At 38.8% G+C, this 15,891-nt stretch overlaps 3 protein-coding genes across 4 annotated transcripts; 2 read left to right on the top strand and 1 right to left on the bottom strand.

Moving 5' to 3' along the window:
- Nucleotides 1–50: 50 nt before the first annotated feature.
- Nucleotides 51–2,682, bottom strand: LOC131775999 (lactosylceramide 1,3-N-acetyl-beta-D-glucosaminyltransferase B-like). The gene is made up of 2 exons (XM_059092126.2): nucleotides 1,548–2,682; nucleotides 51–527 (listed from the first exon to the last, which is right to left on the bottom strand). Exons 1-2 carry the CDS (start codon nucleotides 2,568–2,570, stop codon nucleotides 288–290), a joined length of 1,263 nt encoding a protein of 420 aa, XP_058948109.2. The 5' UTR covers nucleotides 2,571–2,682; the 3' UTR covers nucleotides 51–287.
- A 3,830-nt stretch (nucleotides 2,683–6,512) lies between these two features.
- On the top strand, nucleotides 6,513–11,169 carry LOC131775976 (apoptosis regulator Bcl-2-like). Of its 2 annotated transcripts, XR_009339515.2 has the most exons (3): nucleotides 6,513–7,063; nucleotides 8,327–9,968; nucleotides 10,441–11,169. XR_009339515.2 is itself a non-coding variant. In XM_059092102.2 (2 exons), exons 1-2 carry the CDS (start codon nucleotides 6,608–6,610, stop codon nucleotides 8,447–8,449), a joined length of 579 nt encoding a protein of 192 aa, XP_058948085.1. In that variant the 5' UTR covers nucleotides 6,513–6,607; the 3' UTR covers nucleotides 8,450–11,169. The 2 variants fall into 2 exon arrangements, 1 of the variants encoding a protein (XP_058948085.1); XM_059092102.2 differs by having other exon boundaries at nucleotides 8,327–11,169.
- Nucleotides 11,170–13,092: 1,923 nt separating this feature from the next.
- LOC131775960 (zinc transporter ZIP3-like) lies at nucleotides 13,093–15,207 on the top strand. The gene has a single exon (XM_059092084.2). It carries the CDS (start codon nucleotides 13,258–13,260, stop codon nucleotides 14,200–14,202), a length of 945 nt encoding a protein of 314 aa, XP_058948067.1. The 5' UTR covers nucleotides 13,093–13,257; the 3' UTR covers nucleotides 14,203–15,207.
- Nucleotides 15,208–15,891: the final 684 nt, after the last annotated feature.

Genomic DNA, 15,891 nt, shown 5'->3' with positions numbered 1-15,891 from the left:
GTCTTTAATTTTCCATGAAATATTTTGAAAGATGCAGGAGTTTTGAGCGAGCGCAATACTCAATAAACTCCTACCTAAAAAAGCATTCGCCATCGACAAATAAGGTACGTCTGAGATGTTTTGTTGTGTATTTAACGATAAAATCACGAGAATAAAGGAAAAGGTCACTAAAATAAAGAAGCTCTTGATTGTTAAACAAATTCTCCTTGTCAGCACCTTATAGGAAATGCTTGGAGAGCAGTATGGAGAATATGCCTACTGATGTTAAGGTGTAAGGTTCAAAGAAGTCACACTTGCAATTTTGGCCCGTCCGTAGCACAAATAGATCTAAGATGGTGCACGTTTTGATGCAGATAGAACATATCCTTGGTAGGAACGCCGCCGATGACGCAAAAATGAAGATCTTTGCACTCCGTCAGCATAGTGGTGTATGCGATGTCGAAACGAGGACTGTGGTCCGACACTGCAATGTCAAGATTCTTTGCCATTACACCAAGAAAGACGTCATCAATATGAATCAATTTCAGCTAAAAAAAAACGTAAAAAAAACAAAAAAATTAGATTTGAAATTATGTGGCATGCGTGGTAACGAAATAAGGTGGCATGAGCGAATACGGGGGGGGGGGGGGAAGTGTGGGATCTAGACTTACATTTAGAAAACAAAAAACCCCTCTCCCCCTGGATTCGCCTCTGAGTTGTGGAAATAGATATGCTATTAGGGAAGGTGTAGACACGGAAGGCTAGAAAGTGCGCTGGTTCATAGCAATCCTGCGCCCTGTGTCGTAATGGATCTGGTCAATGTTATGAGAGTTTTTGTCATTTGATCCGTACAGAGCCGCACCGTTAAATTCTCAAAAAAAACCCCACCTTACTTATACAGTGCATCGCTTGTTATCTGACCGCTAACTATGATGAAAAGAACCCATTTTAGCGAGTTACCCATTTCTAGGTTCACTACGTACACATGCTTCTCCTATGTACGGAGTGAACCTAGAAATCGATAACTCGCTAAAATGGGTTCTTTTCATCATAGTGGGCGGTCAGCCTGAGATAACAAGTGATGCACTGTGGAAGTAAGGTGAGGTGTTTTTATTGAGAATTTGACTGTATTTTTTTTATTATTCCTAAGAGCGGTCGTAAATATCCCCGTGCAAACTCTCAAAATTTTGCCATGACTCTTACATTTCGCAAGATGATCATCCCACAGTTGGAGCTTGGGCCGCCTGTGTACGTCATTGACCACAAGTTTCACAACAGTTTCCCGTCCGGCCCTTCGCTTTGGTCAATGAGCGCACAGGTCTCTCCGCAACAAATCCTCTAGCATACTTATTCATTTTATTAATTTAATGAATTCGTCGAAAAAAAAAAGGTAATACATGGTAGACAAATTATTTAGAATAAAACTGTGTTGTGACGAAGGAAAGGATGAGCTTGACAACGCTTTTGTGCCACTTTTGTCATACTTGCAAATTCTTCTGTCCTTAGAAACGATGTGTCAACAGTAACACATAAAAATCATAAAAATTCGAGGGAGAATGATAGATTACCTCCGAGGCAGTGTGCACCATTTTTTCAGCAACATCCCGCGAGAGGACGACACCAACTCCTGACACGTAACTTGGAAGGAGATCATCGGACCATTGGTCTTCTGGGATGAAGTAAGGACTGAGAGGGTTTCTAATCACCTTCACTCCACCAGAGGACAAAGTGTGGCGATGCCCTGTATACAAACCTTCCCTATGCTTTAACTCACTGTCACTGCCTAATGAATGCAGCCATCCAATGGTCTCTTGAACGTTAACGAAAGACTCGGCGTTGACTCTCAATACGTACTGTGGGTCACATATCGTGGTGGCCCATTTAAGCCCCAAAAGGGTCTTCACCGTGTGGAGCTCATTTATTTGCGCATAAGTGTCCATGAAATTACCGCGTATAATATCATCGTAACGTTGCGATTCCTCTTCGACTCTTTCGTCGTTTATTTCGTCGCTTCCGATCACGAAGAAAACTTGAAACTGTTCATAGGTGGAGTTCGAATTAAAACGTTTCACTTCCGATATGGTTTTACCCCAAGAAGATCTCACAGCCTTTCGCGCTTCGAAATCCTTGCTGGAGCAAACAATAATTATAATGAGAAAGGTGTCTTTATTGCAGGTGGAAGGAGTAAGAACTACTGCTGTTCTGTTTAACAACGGTGGGTAGGGGGGTAAGGTTGGTTTCGGAGCTGTCGTAACTGGCTGATCATTTTCCTCGTGAGTATTCACAGTCTCTGGCGGGTGGAAAAGTTCCGGCTTAGTAGTTTCCAGGTTGAAAATCGACGGAGAAGGATCGTTTAACACAGCTTCCAATGCTTCATTCGTTTCCAGCCTTATGGGTAAATCGTCATACGAACATAAAAAAAGGGTAACAACACATCCAAGGGTAAAAGATGCTACGGAAATCGCAAGCGATCTACTCCCTCTGAATCGCATCTCTTTGTTCCTCGACACAACGTAGAAAACTTTTCTTCCAAATGAAACAGTTTTCTGCAAGAGGCTCTGAGTCTTTCGTGAGAAGGTCGCTGGTAACATTTAGCATAAAATTATTTGGTAAACGTTTTCCAACGTGTGGCCATGTCTTCCGAAGCCAACATCGTACAGACTGCAATGTTTTTGACATGAACACGCGTGGAGATTGTAATCGTTGTCCACTTATAAGAATAAATAAAACGGCATAAAAGAGCGAGGATTTGTTTAGGTTGCCTTGGAAACGTGAAGCTCCTTGACAGGAATGTAAGTCGTTTAATTTAATACAAAAACAATCTTTGGATCCGAAGTTTACTTCCCCTGAGTAATGAATGCTAGGTGTGGATGAAAAATGAATATTTGATTTCTAGGTTTGAAAACGTAATATTGAATAACATCAGGAGCCCCCTTATGGGCTCCTGATAACAGTGATGCCAATGGAAAATTGATAAACTGACTTCTTTGTAATAGCTTCCTAACTCTTTTTTAGGCAAAGAGCTTCATAGAAAGTTCTAAAATGGTGCTAACGAGGCGGTCAGTGTGGCTCCTTCAGTTTGTTTTAACTTCTTGACAAAGGCATACGGCAAATGTCGGGTTTACCGATTTCGATTTGATGAGATGGGGAGGGTTTTAAAACATTTCTCTGAGATTTGTTTTTTGTCCAGTTCCAGTTCACTATTAGTCTGTTAGTATGTTCTTCGAGCTTGTTATTAATTTACCTATCACCGGATAATATTGCTTCGCAAAAGGAGATAGTTTTTATAATAATCCATTGCATATTTTTTTCTCGGACGCAGCTGATTACATCATGTGATCAAATTTGCTTCACCTAAAACTGGGGGGATACCCGTGGATATACCCCAAGTTATATTCGACCCAATTTTCAAACATTACGTCTTCACTGATAAAAAGAGTTTGTTTGAAATTCAATTCAAGACGAATAAGAGTTTAGCTATAGTCACAGGAGAAGGGACAAGATTTTTATCTTCTTTCAGTGGTACTAGAGAACAATGAAAACTAAACATCTCTCTCAAGAGGCTGTTCGTAACGTTTCAACCGTGTGTTGAAAAAATACTTGAAGAGTAATAAACACAATAGCCTCAATTTGGCACAAAGATATGCTCGTAAATTTGTTGAAGCCCACAGTTTTCCTCTAACTTCGTTATCGGAAAACCGTTCGCATCTCAGAACATTCAATATCCACAGACAAATATCCGTGCATATTTTCGCGCCAAATGGAGGTTATTGTGTATTAACGTACTGTTTAGTTTTGTGTGTTTAGTGCTGTAGTTCTTTCGAATAATTTCTCATCTACAGGGTGCTTCAATTGGAAGGTGCTTATGTACTCTCTTAAATCAAAACTCGAAGTTTGGCGGTAATCTTTCCAAATGAATTAGTATGACCTTTATTTTCGGTGTAGGCTGTTAATTATTGACCCGGGCAACCAGTTGATTTACCAGTTTTTTTTTTATCTAATAGGCTACCCCTTGACTTACTGGTTTGTAAGGTTCTCTGTAACTCCTCTAGGCTGGGACAACTTAGTCACTACAGCCTTACGACAGCCTTAGGCTCGGCCTCTGCTTTTCAGCGTTTGCATATGCGCAGACGTTTGACCGCTCTATTATTCATACAAGCGAAGTCTGGGTACGTGTTAAGCGACTGTTTCAGCCTTAACCGGGTTGATATCTTTCGGCGCTTTCCTCACGGAAAGAAATGCTGACGAAAGAATCGAAAAGAGCAGATAATGAAAGAGTGATTTATGGGGCAGTCCCATATTACAATACATCAATACCTTCAGTGCTGATGAGTCTAAAGGTTAAGAACATTATGTAAACGAAATCAATGCTAGCCGGGCAGGATATCCCACACCGCGAAGTTGTAATTTTATGTTTTATTTTTTGTGTATCCATCAGATTTTTTTTCCTTTTTAAATGACCCTGGAAAGATTTAACCTTTTCGTTTTTGCGTCGGTTCTCAAATTCTGACACCAGACATTCCATCTGTTATAGTTCCATACGAGATAAAAATGCAATTTGCGGTATTAGTCCTCTTGAAGCTTTACAGACTATAAACTGACTTAATCAACTGACGGAAACGGCATTCCCAGGGTAGCAGAGCGGTGAGCTATGAAATAAATTAGCTTAGCGAATCGAAAGTTGAAAATTTTGTGGTACATTTCAAAATGATCCGGACTGACCTCTGAAACACGAAGTCGTTTGCTTTGCTTCTTAATTCATGAGATAATACAGAAAATTGCTCTGTGCAGTATCCCAGGAAACTGAAATATTGATGAATTGCAAGATATTTTTGGAACACTCACCTGCCTCTTAGTAGATTTTGTGCGTCAGTAAAATCATTAAAAATGTATGCGTGGCGCAATAAATTTTGGGTCCGAATATAAATAGCTGGCGTTCGAAATCGAAAGTTTCTACGTCCACGACGACAGTCGCATTGAATTCGCAACGAAAAAAAAAGCAAAAAAAAAAAAAAAAAAGGGGGAGCAAAGCGGAAATTGAGGGCATGGGGAAATTATCTTTACATTGATTGGCTGTCGTAGGCGGAAGTGTGTCCGAGATCTCAAGCCTTCCTTGCTGGCCGACTAGACAACCACATTGTAACCTTTCAGGTAAAATTTCCTCACAACCCCCGTACTACATTATACATCATTATACATTCAGTTCTTGGATAGAGAAAACAATGACAACAACAATACATTACCATTGGGAAAAGAGGTAATTTAGTGTTAACAACTGAGTTGAAAACGTAAATTAGCCACCGTAAAGGGTAAAAAAGCTGACGTTTCGAGCGTTAGCCCTTCGTCAGAGCGATTGGATCCAATTGCTCTGACGAAGGGCTAACGCTCGAAACGTCAGCTTTTTTACCCTTTACGGTGGCTAATTTACGTTTTCAACTCAGTTGTTAACACCTGAAATTACCTGCTATACTCTCCCACCGACGCAGCACCACAGTTTCTTTAGAAACTTACTCCTTTATTCAACAGTGAAAACAGATTTGTTTTTCAATAGTATGGGGCTGTGCGAAAATTTATCGCCTTTCATTCTTCAACGCCTCAGAAACTGAAAGTCGTTCTCTAGCACTTCCCTTACAGACCTGATAGCGCTACATCCGGTCTGAATCATTCGACAAAAGAATTTCTATCAGTTCCGTCAGGAAATATTTACAGTTTCAGAGTTTCAGAAAGATACGGGTTTATTATAGCCCTTGGGTAAGGGGGTTTGTTTCTAAAACGAAATTTGCAGCTGCGAAGGATTTTTAGTGAAATTTGGCAGAACTTAAAATTTATGCATATATAATATTTACAGTACAATGCTGCGAGACATATCAAACGCTTTGTAAGACACCTTCAAACATTTGTGTTAGTGGAGTAGACTTTTTTTCTTAACTCTGAAACTACCATTAAGAAAAAGTCCTATTGTCTTAGAGAATTTTGAAGAATACCAGTAACTTCGCCCAAATGAAAGACTGACACGTTCCACACGGAAAGCGGCACATCAAAGCACCCACTTTCCCTGTTAGTATGCAAAACTGCACTGAAAGAAAGGTTAAAGGTTTAATTTCTGGTTTTCGATCTGCTTGGTTACACCGGATTGTCAACAATCGGTATCAATTCGTGCTGCAGTGGGCGATCGTTACGGTTATTGAAATATTTCCTTGTTTACCCTCGAATCGCTGACGAATTCCAAATTTTCGCGGTTTAATTCGTAAGAAACTTGTTTTTCATTTGAACTTGTACTGTATAAACAAAGAAAAAAAGGGGAAAAGAACTGGTTTTTCAACGAGAATTAATTTCGCTTCTGAGAAGTTATTTATGGATCGATTTTTCGCGGCTGTGTGTACGTGAGGTACTGCACAAGGGGGTTACGTCATTGACATTTGACCATAGCAACAGGGAGATAAAATTTCAGAGAAAGCATTTGTTCTAAATTTATCAGCCAATCAGATGGAAGCATTTTGTATTCCTTTCTAACCAATAAAGGAAACAGACTTTACGCTAACCATCTAAAACAGGGCTGAAGCGACAGAGTCGTAGTTCGGACTGCTCCTATTGAATCGACGTTATTTATCTCGCAAACCCTTTTAAGATGGCACCCGCTGAAGTCAGTCATACACCGAACCTCTCCACAAACAGAAGAATGAAAACTCAAGACGAAAAATACACTCACGATCTTGCCTGCGACTATATTTACTTCCACAAATTGGGAATGGAGTCGCACAAAGCTAACACAAGAGTTGCTGCAATTTTGCGGAGAGTTGGTGGAGAAGTGGAGAGAAGGCATGAAGTTTTATTGAAAAATATGTGCGAAAGGCTACATCTTAGAACAGCTAATGTTGAAGACACTTTTAGAGGCGTCGCGGAGGAAATTTTCAGCACAGAAATCAATTGGGGACGTATCGTAGTTTTGTACTGCTTTGCCGCTGAAGTTGCTGTATTTTGCAGCCAAAACGACATTAATATCGTCGACGATATTGTAAGATGGCTTGCTGAATATGTCAGCGAGAGAAAACTCAATGAATGGATCAGGAAATCTGGAGGATGGGTTAGTGAAAAGCTTTTAATATATGAGAGTCTTATTCGCGTAAATTTACGTTTATGCTAAACCTTGTTCGTTGCCACATCAATCGATTCTCGACACGATGAAAAAAAGGTAACAAGTAATTTTTCGGTTTCCTCCTTTTTCCCATCCTGTATAAACTCAAAATGGTTAACGGGAAGTTTTGCTATAGTGAAACGGGAAGAAAATTTTAGTATTTTTCGGTTTTTTCCCACGGGAAGTTTCAATGGAAGCCCAAAGTGACTGGAAATGTTTGAATTATTTATAAAGGGCAGCTGGTTCTGGAAACCCTTAGAGATAGAGTCATCTTAGGTTTAAAATCATTCGAGGAATGTTTGCAGGAAATATTTTCAGAAAAAGGCGATTATTTCAGGGTTTTGAGACTATCATGCTCTCTTTTGTAAATCCTCATTCAACACGAAACTAAGTTACGTGCAATTATTTCGAGTTAGTGAAAGTTTTGAATATTTATATTCCCTACGCCTTTTTACCGCAACTTCGTTGTAAGATTTTGTCGCTGATAAGCCGAACTGAATGGCTAAAGAAGATTATTGATAGCGGCCCGATCGAAATATAAAAGTTCCCTTTCTTGCCAGAAACGATGGAACCACTTTTTTGGTCTTATATCACGCGATGATCGCTGCTTCCGTTGTTCGTCACGTTGACTTTGCCCAGTCACGTTGATGGCCTTTGTTCTGTAGTTCAGATCTCTTACGAAGTACCTAGATTAAGTAGTGAAAGCCAAAATAGACAGAAAAACAGCGATTCAGTATTTTTTCACTAGCCTTTGAAGTATTAAAACCGTTTATTTTTTTCAGCGGGGTGTAACCATTCTTCACATACTTTTTTCAAGGGGCTTTTGTATTGAGCTTGTGAACAATGTAAATGTTTTCCGAGAATTAGCGGACGCTCTCTTTGAATTATTCCCAAGAGGAAAAAACTGAAATTCCTAAACAGTTTTGGATTAGATGCAGCTTTTCATAACCTTGATCTTCTGTGGTTGATAATTATATTTCTTTTTCTGCTTCCTTATACTTCCAAACTCATGAAAAAGTGGCAAAAAATCCACTGCTTTGAGGGACTCTGTTCTTATTTACTTACAGTCAAAGCACATTATAGGGCAAATTTTTCCTTTTGAAACCTGTCTAATCCTGTCTTTAGCAAATTCTATAGCTTTTTTTTTATTTTTAGCCATAAAGTCCATCATTGTTTGCTAACAAGCTTTTAACATTTTTTTCATATCAATAGGATGCATTTTGTGAGCAGTTTAAAGATGTCAAAGCAGAGAGTGAGAAATTTTGGTGGAACAGTATTCTTTACACAACGCTGGGTCTTGGAACCCTGGCTGCAATGTTGTATGTGAAGAGCTAGACTCGGCTGTGATGTAATGTTCAAAACAACAGTTATGCCTCATTCCAGGTCAGGATATCTATGGTACCAATATGCATGGGCTTGCGCTTTGCTCCCTGAAAAGCAGAGGTGAATTGGAGGCTGCAAGAACCATAGTTGGTCAACTTAGGATTGTCAAATATCACAACAGACAGAAACAAACTAGTCAAGATTACAACCATGTTAGTAATTTATGTTTGAACTTGTTCCTCTGCAGTGGAACTGTGGGAGTCAGAAAGAAACAGAGAACATTGAATTAAACCAAAAACATCGACAAAGGGCTTGATCTAATCAGCCTGCAAGAAAAATGCTGTGTGGACATGTATTTTAGGTCAAAGATTTTTTCAGAAACAATTTCTATATTTTACCTAGCTCCAGTTATGGTTAGTTTTTTTTTAATAATTCTAGTTATATCAATCTGGGTGATTATGAACACTTAACAATACTTAACAATATCTTGATCTAGTCAGATGAGTTGATAAACAATATTTATGATATGACCCTAATTTCATTTTTTCCAATTTGAAGTTAATTATTTTAACTTTTATCTTACAGATAAAATTAAAGTATCCATGTTAATGGAGAATTTTATTGAATTAAATATGTTGATCTTTTTTTAAGAAACAGCCTTAGTGTTTGCTCATACAAAATTTTGGCTTTTTGCCTGTGGAATTGTTTTCCAACTTGGATAAAGTTTGTTTAAGGTGGCTTTTTGCGTTAAAATATATTCTCCGAATGTGTTCCACTGGCAGTTTAATGAGAACCAGGGGGAAAACTTATTTTGAAGGGATGAAAGTGTCTTTCGAAAATGATAAGAAAGCATGATAAGGTTACAAATTTGTTTCAAGGAGTCCAAGAAAGGGCTAAACAAGAATAGACCTGAAATCATTGCAGAATGAGAGGAGATGAATGATCTCTCAAGGCCATTGTTTGAACCGATAAACGGATGATTTCATGTTATGTAACATGCGGGCATTTTGTCAGTACCTCCTCTTGCCAAATTTCTCAGATTTTCATCCATTTAAGGTCATTTTTTATTTCCAATGCATTACTTCATTTGCATAAGAACAATAGCCCTATATCACTGCCTTATACAGTTTTTCCGGAAACTATCTGTTGCTGGAGGGGATGTATATGGCAGATTTGAGAGTGGATAGAGGAATTGTAATAAGCTTTAATTTTACGGCGTCCTCGTAAAGGAATTTAAGAACTGTAAAAGTGTGCGGCGCAATTGGAGGCCTTGTAAACAAATCCCGTAGGACAGGCGTGACCTTTTTGCATTTTTTTAACGATCGGAGACGAGGAAAGCACAAGAGAATGATCTTCTTGGTCTCCTGAAAAACGCCCACATTCAAGTTTGGTCTACAAGCAGTTGTCACGATTCACGAGGGCTACAACCGGAAGTGTCACCTCGAACCGCGGGTTTTCTATGGTCGTGAAAATTGTTTACAACGTTAGGGATGTTTGGATAGCCTACTTAAGCGTCTCATGCGGAGGGAAGGTGAAAAATAACTCTCTCTTCCACCAAAATAAGCTGTTTTAGCAACGAAAACTGTGTTTACACGTGGAGAGCTCGTGAAATTTCACTGTCACGTTTAATTTTAACCTGCGTGGTATCACGGAGATCACGTGCGTATTAAACTCGATACGGACACTTGAAACTTTGTTCGTTGAGCTTGCGAGCTTGCCGTCCAACTGAACTTTGGTTGTTTACATAATTGAAACATTGCAACGGTGGAAATCCTGTGCATACGGCTGATTTCTCATCTAAGTTAGGAACGATGATTTAACACGCAAAAACCGCCTACCAGCCTGCACCCTCCGTGACCTTCTCTACTGTCGTAGTTAAATCCTGCACGTAATTGTTTTTGTATCTTATTACAGGGAACTTCTTGCAACATTCAAATGAAACCATTTTGATTGTTTTTAGTTCGCCTCACTCCACTAACTTCCTCTCAAATTTTATTTTCCAGCCGAGTCGATCGTGATCTTTGCAAGCACAATATTCTCGACAAGGGACGCTGATTGAGCTGTATCACTCAAAGTAATAAATTATTTGGTCCTGCGGGGATTACAAAACGACCCCCTGACCGAAATATTTCTCCCTCATGCGGCATTTATACACAGGGGCACTCATATGGGTCAAGCAAATGGATGAGTCAAGACGTTATCTGCTATTAAACCTTTTAACTCCCAGATCTTTTAAGTAATTCACCTCGCTGTCGCCATACCAATTCTTGTGATGTTAGCTTGGAAAATTTGGTATTGGATCAACCAATAATTCCTTAATAGATATTTTTCTTTCCTCTGATCACTTGAATTCATGATATTGTATTGACATTGTGAGGGGAAATTCTGTCTTGGTCACTCATGGGAATTAACGGTTAAAATATTTACTGAAGGTTTGGTAGAAAACAGTTAGCAGCTAGACTTTGACACCAGGGTCAGAACTAAAAGGTTTCAGCATGCTAGGAACAGGGAAATGTCTTGCACAAATAGAACGTGATGCGCTAACTTATCACATGACTTACTTTCAACGCGATTCAGCGGAACTTGTTCAAAACACGTCACCTCCAATGTTCAACTATGTGGTTCATTCAATCTAAATCTCTTTTTACTCGTGATATATAAATTATTTGTAAACGATGCTTTTGCTCGTGATTCTCTTGTTTTTTAGAAATAAAAGACCCTAACACTGTCAACAGTACATTTTCGATTTGGGAACATGGTTACCCTTTGACTTCCCAGACGTCCTCGAACATTTTCCGAAGATTACCGAACGAATATTTTTATGGTTCGATCACCCTTAGAATGATGATCGAGCATGCCCAACGATCTTGATAAAACCTGATAAGTGATTCTAAAATTCCAGATTCTTTTTCAAAACACGTCATAACATGGGTGCACCAGGAAAATGCCTTTTTTTCCCGCCGGAAATGACTACTGATTGTTCATTCTCCCCTTTACCTGTTAAACGTTTCCTTATGAATTAGTTACGGGAAGGTGGTGTTAGATCAAGATGACAACTTTATCTGATGAGAGTCTGATAGATTTGAGTAATTTCATTGCACACCTGTTAACTGGATGATGTATGGGAGAAGTTACACGTTAATCACCTCTGGTAGTTAAAGGGGTCAGGGTTGCATCGTAGTGTTCAATATAGATTTTCCTCTAAAAGAGATTAGCTTCGCCTACCCACGGAAGGACAAATTCGAGCGAAAAAATGAAAACGCATCCTATGGGCCAAAGTTTGGGCAAAGGTTACGAAAGTGTTTAAAGCTGGTGTTTTGTTGGTATCTATTATCTCTCCATCGAAAACTTATCCGTCTATCACAGCATGCGAATTTTAAGTCAGAACTACGAACGAGTTCAACATTACCCTGTAGGAACATTCAAGAAATTGTTGGGTATTAAAAATGTCACTTTCCTTTGACAGTTTTAATGAACGAATCCGTTCCTAGATTCCTAGGCAGATGAAAAGTACACAAAGTTATTTACAAATCAAATGCTCGTTCTCCTGGAACACATACGAGAGAAAACTGATACTTTGCATCCAGTGGTCATGTATTGTTGTCATTTCTATTTCCAGCCGCTTGCATACAGAATTTCAATTGCATCACAAAGAAAAGACGCTGAATATAAATGTAATCGCTTTGTACGTGCAGAAATCACGTGAAAATTGCGCAAGATACCTCGCCACAGGCAGCTGACCCCTTGCAGGTTTTTGTTTCCTCTGAAACGGCAACGATTCATCAACCGGGTTTGAGGGGAGGGAGGGGGGGAGGCGGATATATATATACAGGAAGTCTGTGTATTGATTTTTCCGTTTTACAGTGCTCGATGCGTAGAAGTAGAGCGTGATATATGTTGCGACAGGGGGAAAAAACAGAGAGACTATACTTTCATCCCTACAAGCCTGTTTCTTGATTGCTCACTCACCAATCACGAAACAGGCTTGTAGGGATGAAAGTATAGTCTCTCTGTTTTTTTCCTCTATCGCAACATACATACATACGTGAGTATATATATATATATATATATATATATATATATATATGAGTGTAGACACACATGAGTTTAGAACGAAATACAGTTCAAAATTACTAAAATGAAACACGCATGATTCCCTGTAACTCTGAGTTTCGTGCTTACGCACTCGTCAGACAGATTTAATGTAATTGTAAATCTGTCTGACGAGTGCGTAAGCACGAAACTCAGAGTTACAGGGAATCATGCGTGTTTCATTTTAGTCATTTTGAACTGTAAATATATATATATAAATATATTCCCGTTTTCAAAAGTGTTACAACCTTGAAAATATATGTTAAATACATATATCTTTCGTTTTCTTGTCAAAAAGTGACTCTTTCGATGAGAAAGTAAAAGGTCTATAAATTTAATTTACATTTTCAAATTAGCAACGTTTTTGGAAAGGGGTGTATATATATCTCTCTCTATGTATATACATATCAATATATGTATATATATAAGTATGTATGTATTCTTTGATTGAAAAAAGTAACTCTTCTTCGTAATCGCTAACTGAATAAAAGAGTGCGTCATTTCCACGTGACTTTTTACAGACACTGATTGGCTGGTTGGTATGTACAACTCGCGGTCACGCGCGTTACGTTCCTTTCACTCCAATCTGGGTTTTGGAATATTATAACAAGTTACAATCACGAGATCTTTAGTGAGATTTACCACCTCTTCGTTGGTTTCAAGATCCCTGGAAGTACGTTCTCTCGTGGCGTAGAGTTTTGGAAAGTCATCAGGACCTGCAGATCGTGATGCAGCAGGACATCATCAAGGGGATTGCGATTGCCATTTTGTTCGTGTTTACCGTCTTTGCCGGTTTGGTGCCATTGAAAATTCGTCCGGGGTCAGGGACCGCCAGCGTACGGCAGCGAATCCTCAGTTACTGTAACTGCTTCGCTGGGGGAGTATTTTTTGCGACATGTTTGTTAGATTTGCTGCCGATGATCCGAGAAAAGTATGAAGAAGCGTTTAATCTGGCTGGTATCCATCCGGTATTTCCCGTTGCAGAGTTCACGACATGTATGGGTTTCTTTCTCATCTTGGCTGTAGAACAGATCGTTCACTCTTGCCATGGTTCTTCCTTGCTACACGTATTGCATGGCGACCACACAACGAAACAGCCCCTTTTGAATAATACTCCAGATGATGGTTTCTATTCGGGTAGCGAAAGGAAAACACGAAAGAAAAACAAATACGGAGAGTCGAGTTTGAGAACTTACATATTAATCGTCGCCTTATCGTTGCACTCAGTATTCGAAGGACTAGCACTGGGTTTGATCACAGATGTCGAGCGCCTGGTACAAATCGCCGGAGCCATCGTGATACACAAATCGATCATTGCGTTTTCGTTAGGTGTGAACTTAGTGCATCACGAAATGCCAACAAAAACCGTCGTCAAATCATCTATACTGTTTGCAGTCATGGGCCCGATTGGCATTGCAATTGGAATTGCGGTGCTACACAACTCTACTGAATTTACAAGCAGTCTCTACTCAGGCATTTTACAAGGAATTGCAAATGGAACTTTTTTATTCGTGACATTCTTTGAAATCTTCCAGCGAGAGCTGTCAGAGCCTGGCAGTCGTCTTCTCAAGGTACTAGCTATAATCGTTGGTTATTCTGTGGTGACGGGCTTGCTGTATTATTCAAATATTCTGGAACACAGCGAAACGGACGTAGAGGTGAATCAAAAATGAACAACAAATGCGACTGTTCTACCAAATGTTGGATCTTAAGTTGTGTTAAGAGCCGCAAAACACTTCTACAGAAATGCTCTATCTTTTCCCATAAGGAATGGTATAATGTCGTAACTATTTGATTTCAGAATTATTAGCCTTCCATAAATTTTAGAAATAGAGAAGTGAACTTTCATGAATACACCAGGAGAGATCAGAGGACATTGGAAACAATACCCTCATCTACCCTCTCCATGTTTAATAATTATTGTATAGTACAAAGACCATAGAACAGAGACTATATGATGAAAGACTTGATTGTATCTGTGCAATAAAATTGCATTTTATCAAAATCTTGGTTATTTAATCCAGCTTGGCCTAATTGTCACAAGTACATGTCAGTGAAAGAGTTTATGACCATTTTCAGTAACTCTGAAAACAAGACTTCAAACATTATATCTTAACATTATGTAATTATCTAAACTCCTCTTTGATTATGGACAATGAGGGCTGAAGCTGTCTTGTGAAGGATGTATTTTTGAATGTTTGATAATGATTGTTATGCAGCATTCCAGGCAACAAAATGTGAGGTGTCCATGATAAATTCATCACACTTGCCAAATATTTTTTAAGAGAAATCTTTATTTTTCCCTTCCACTTATTATAGATAAACCTTGTTTTTAAGTTGTTAACACAAAGCTTATGAATTCTTTCATGTTGCTTTGGTTTACATGTAATCACAATTTTGCTTTCTTAGTTCTTAGTTCAAGATTGATAATATATTACTAGAGCTGTATGCTGATGTCATTGTATCAGAAAACTGCATAGGCAAGACTAAACAACACTAGTTTGTCTCTGTGTTTAGATACAATCATTTCTTATGATAATGGTTTCAAAGATTATACACACAAAACTTATTTTTAACTGAGGAATCTGATAATAATCTGTAATTAAGAGTATCTAAATTTATTATTTGTGAAAAGCAATGGTGAAGATGGTTCAATAAAAAAAGAGAACAAGCCTTGATCCTTGGGGGTTGATGTTCTTGGAATTTGTCTTGATAGTAAACTGTTGAGGTAGCACTGCAGACTGGAAAAAAATGAAGATTTTTTTATTTTGTCTTTGTACCAATTTGAGGGCAATTTCTTGCAAGTCAATTTTAATTTACTATGGCTTGTAATTGATGTAAAAATTTCGACCTGTTTTCTTGTTCAGTGAGATGGAAATCTGAAACCATTTGTGACTTGGACACTTGCTTTCTCACATACATGAGTCTATTTTCATATGTTCATTTTTGGGGTTGTCGTTACCTCTTTCTGAAAATGTCTCCTTAGTTGAAAAAGGCAAAACTCCAACCATTTTCAAGCAAAAGGTACTGAGAAAGAGAACTTCAATTACGGAAAGTCACTTGAGTAAACACTAAATTCTTTAAGTTGTTGGTAAAGAAGTTAGTACTGAAAATTAATATTTAGATCTCATGAATGAAAGGGTGAACTCAATGTAGAGTGCTAAACTGCCATACTGTCACTTGGTAAAAGTAAAGCCTTTAAACAGGCCCAAGTGGCCCATAGGGCTGGTGCTTAACTCTGGTTTCCTTAGCATGAAGCGGCTAGGAGTATTGCTACTCCCCCCTGGATGGGATGCTAGTCCATTGCAGGGTTACCCCCAGCATTTTTGCTGGTACCCATTTGTACACCTGGGTGAAGAGAA

The sequence above is a fragment of the Pocillopora verrucosa genome, chromosome 4 (genome assembly GCF_036669915.1).
Source record: "Pocillopora verrucosa isolate sample1 chromosome 4, ASM3666991v2, whole genome shotgun sequence".
Taxonomy (NCBI): domain Eukaryota; kingdom Metazoa; phylum Cnidaria; class Anthozoa; order Scleractinia; family Pocilloporidae; genus Pocillopora; species Pocillopora verrucosa.
Note: the sequence above shows the minus strand (reverse complement) of the source record. Positions and strands in the feature narration are given on the sequence as shown.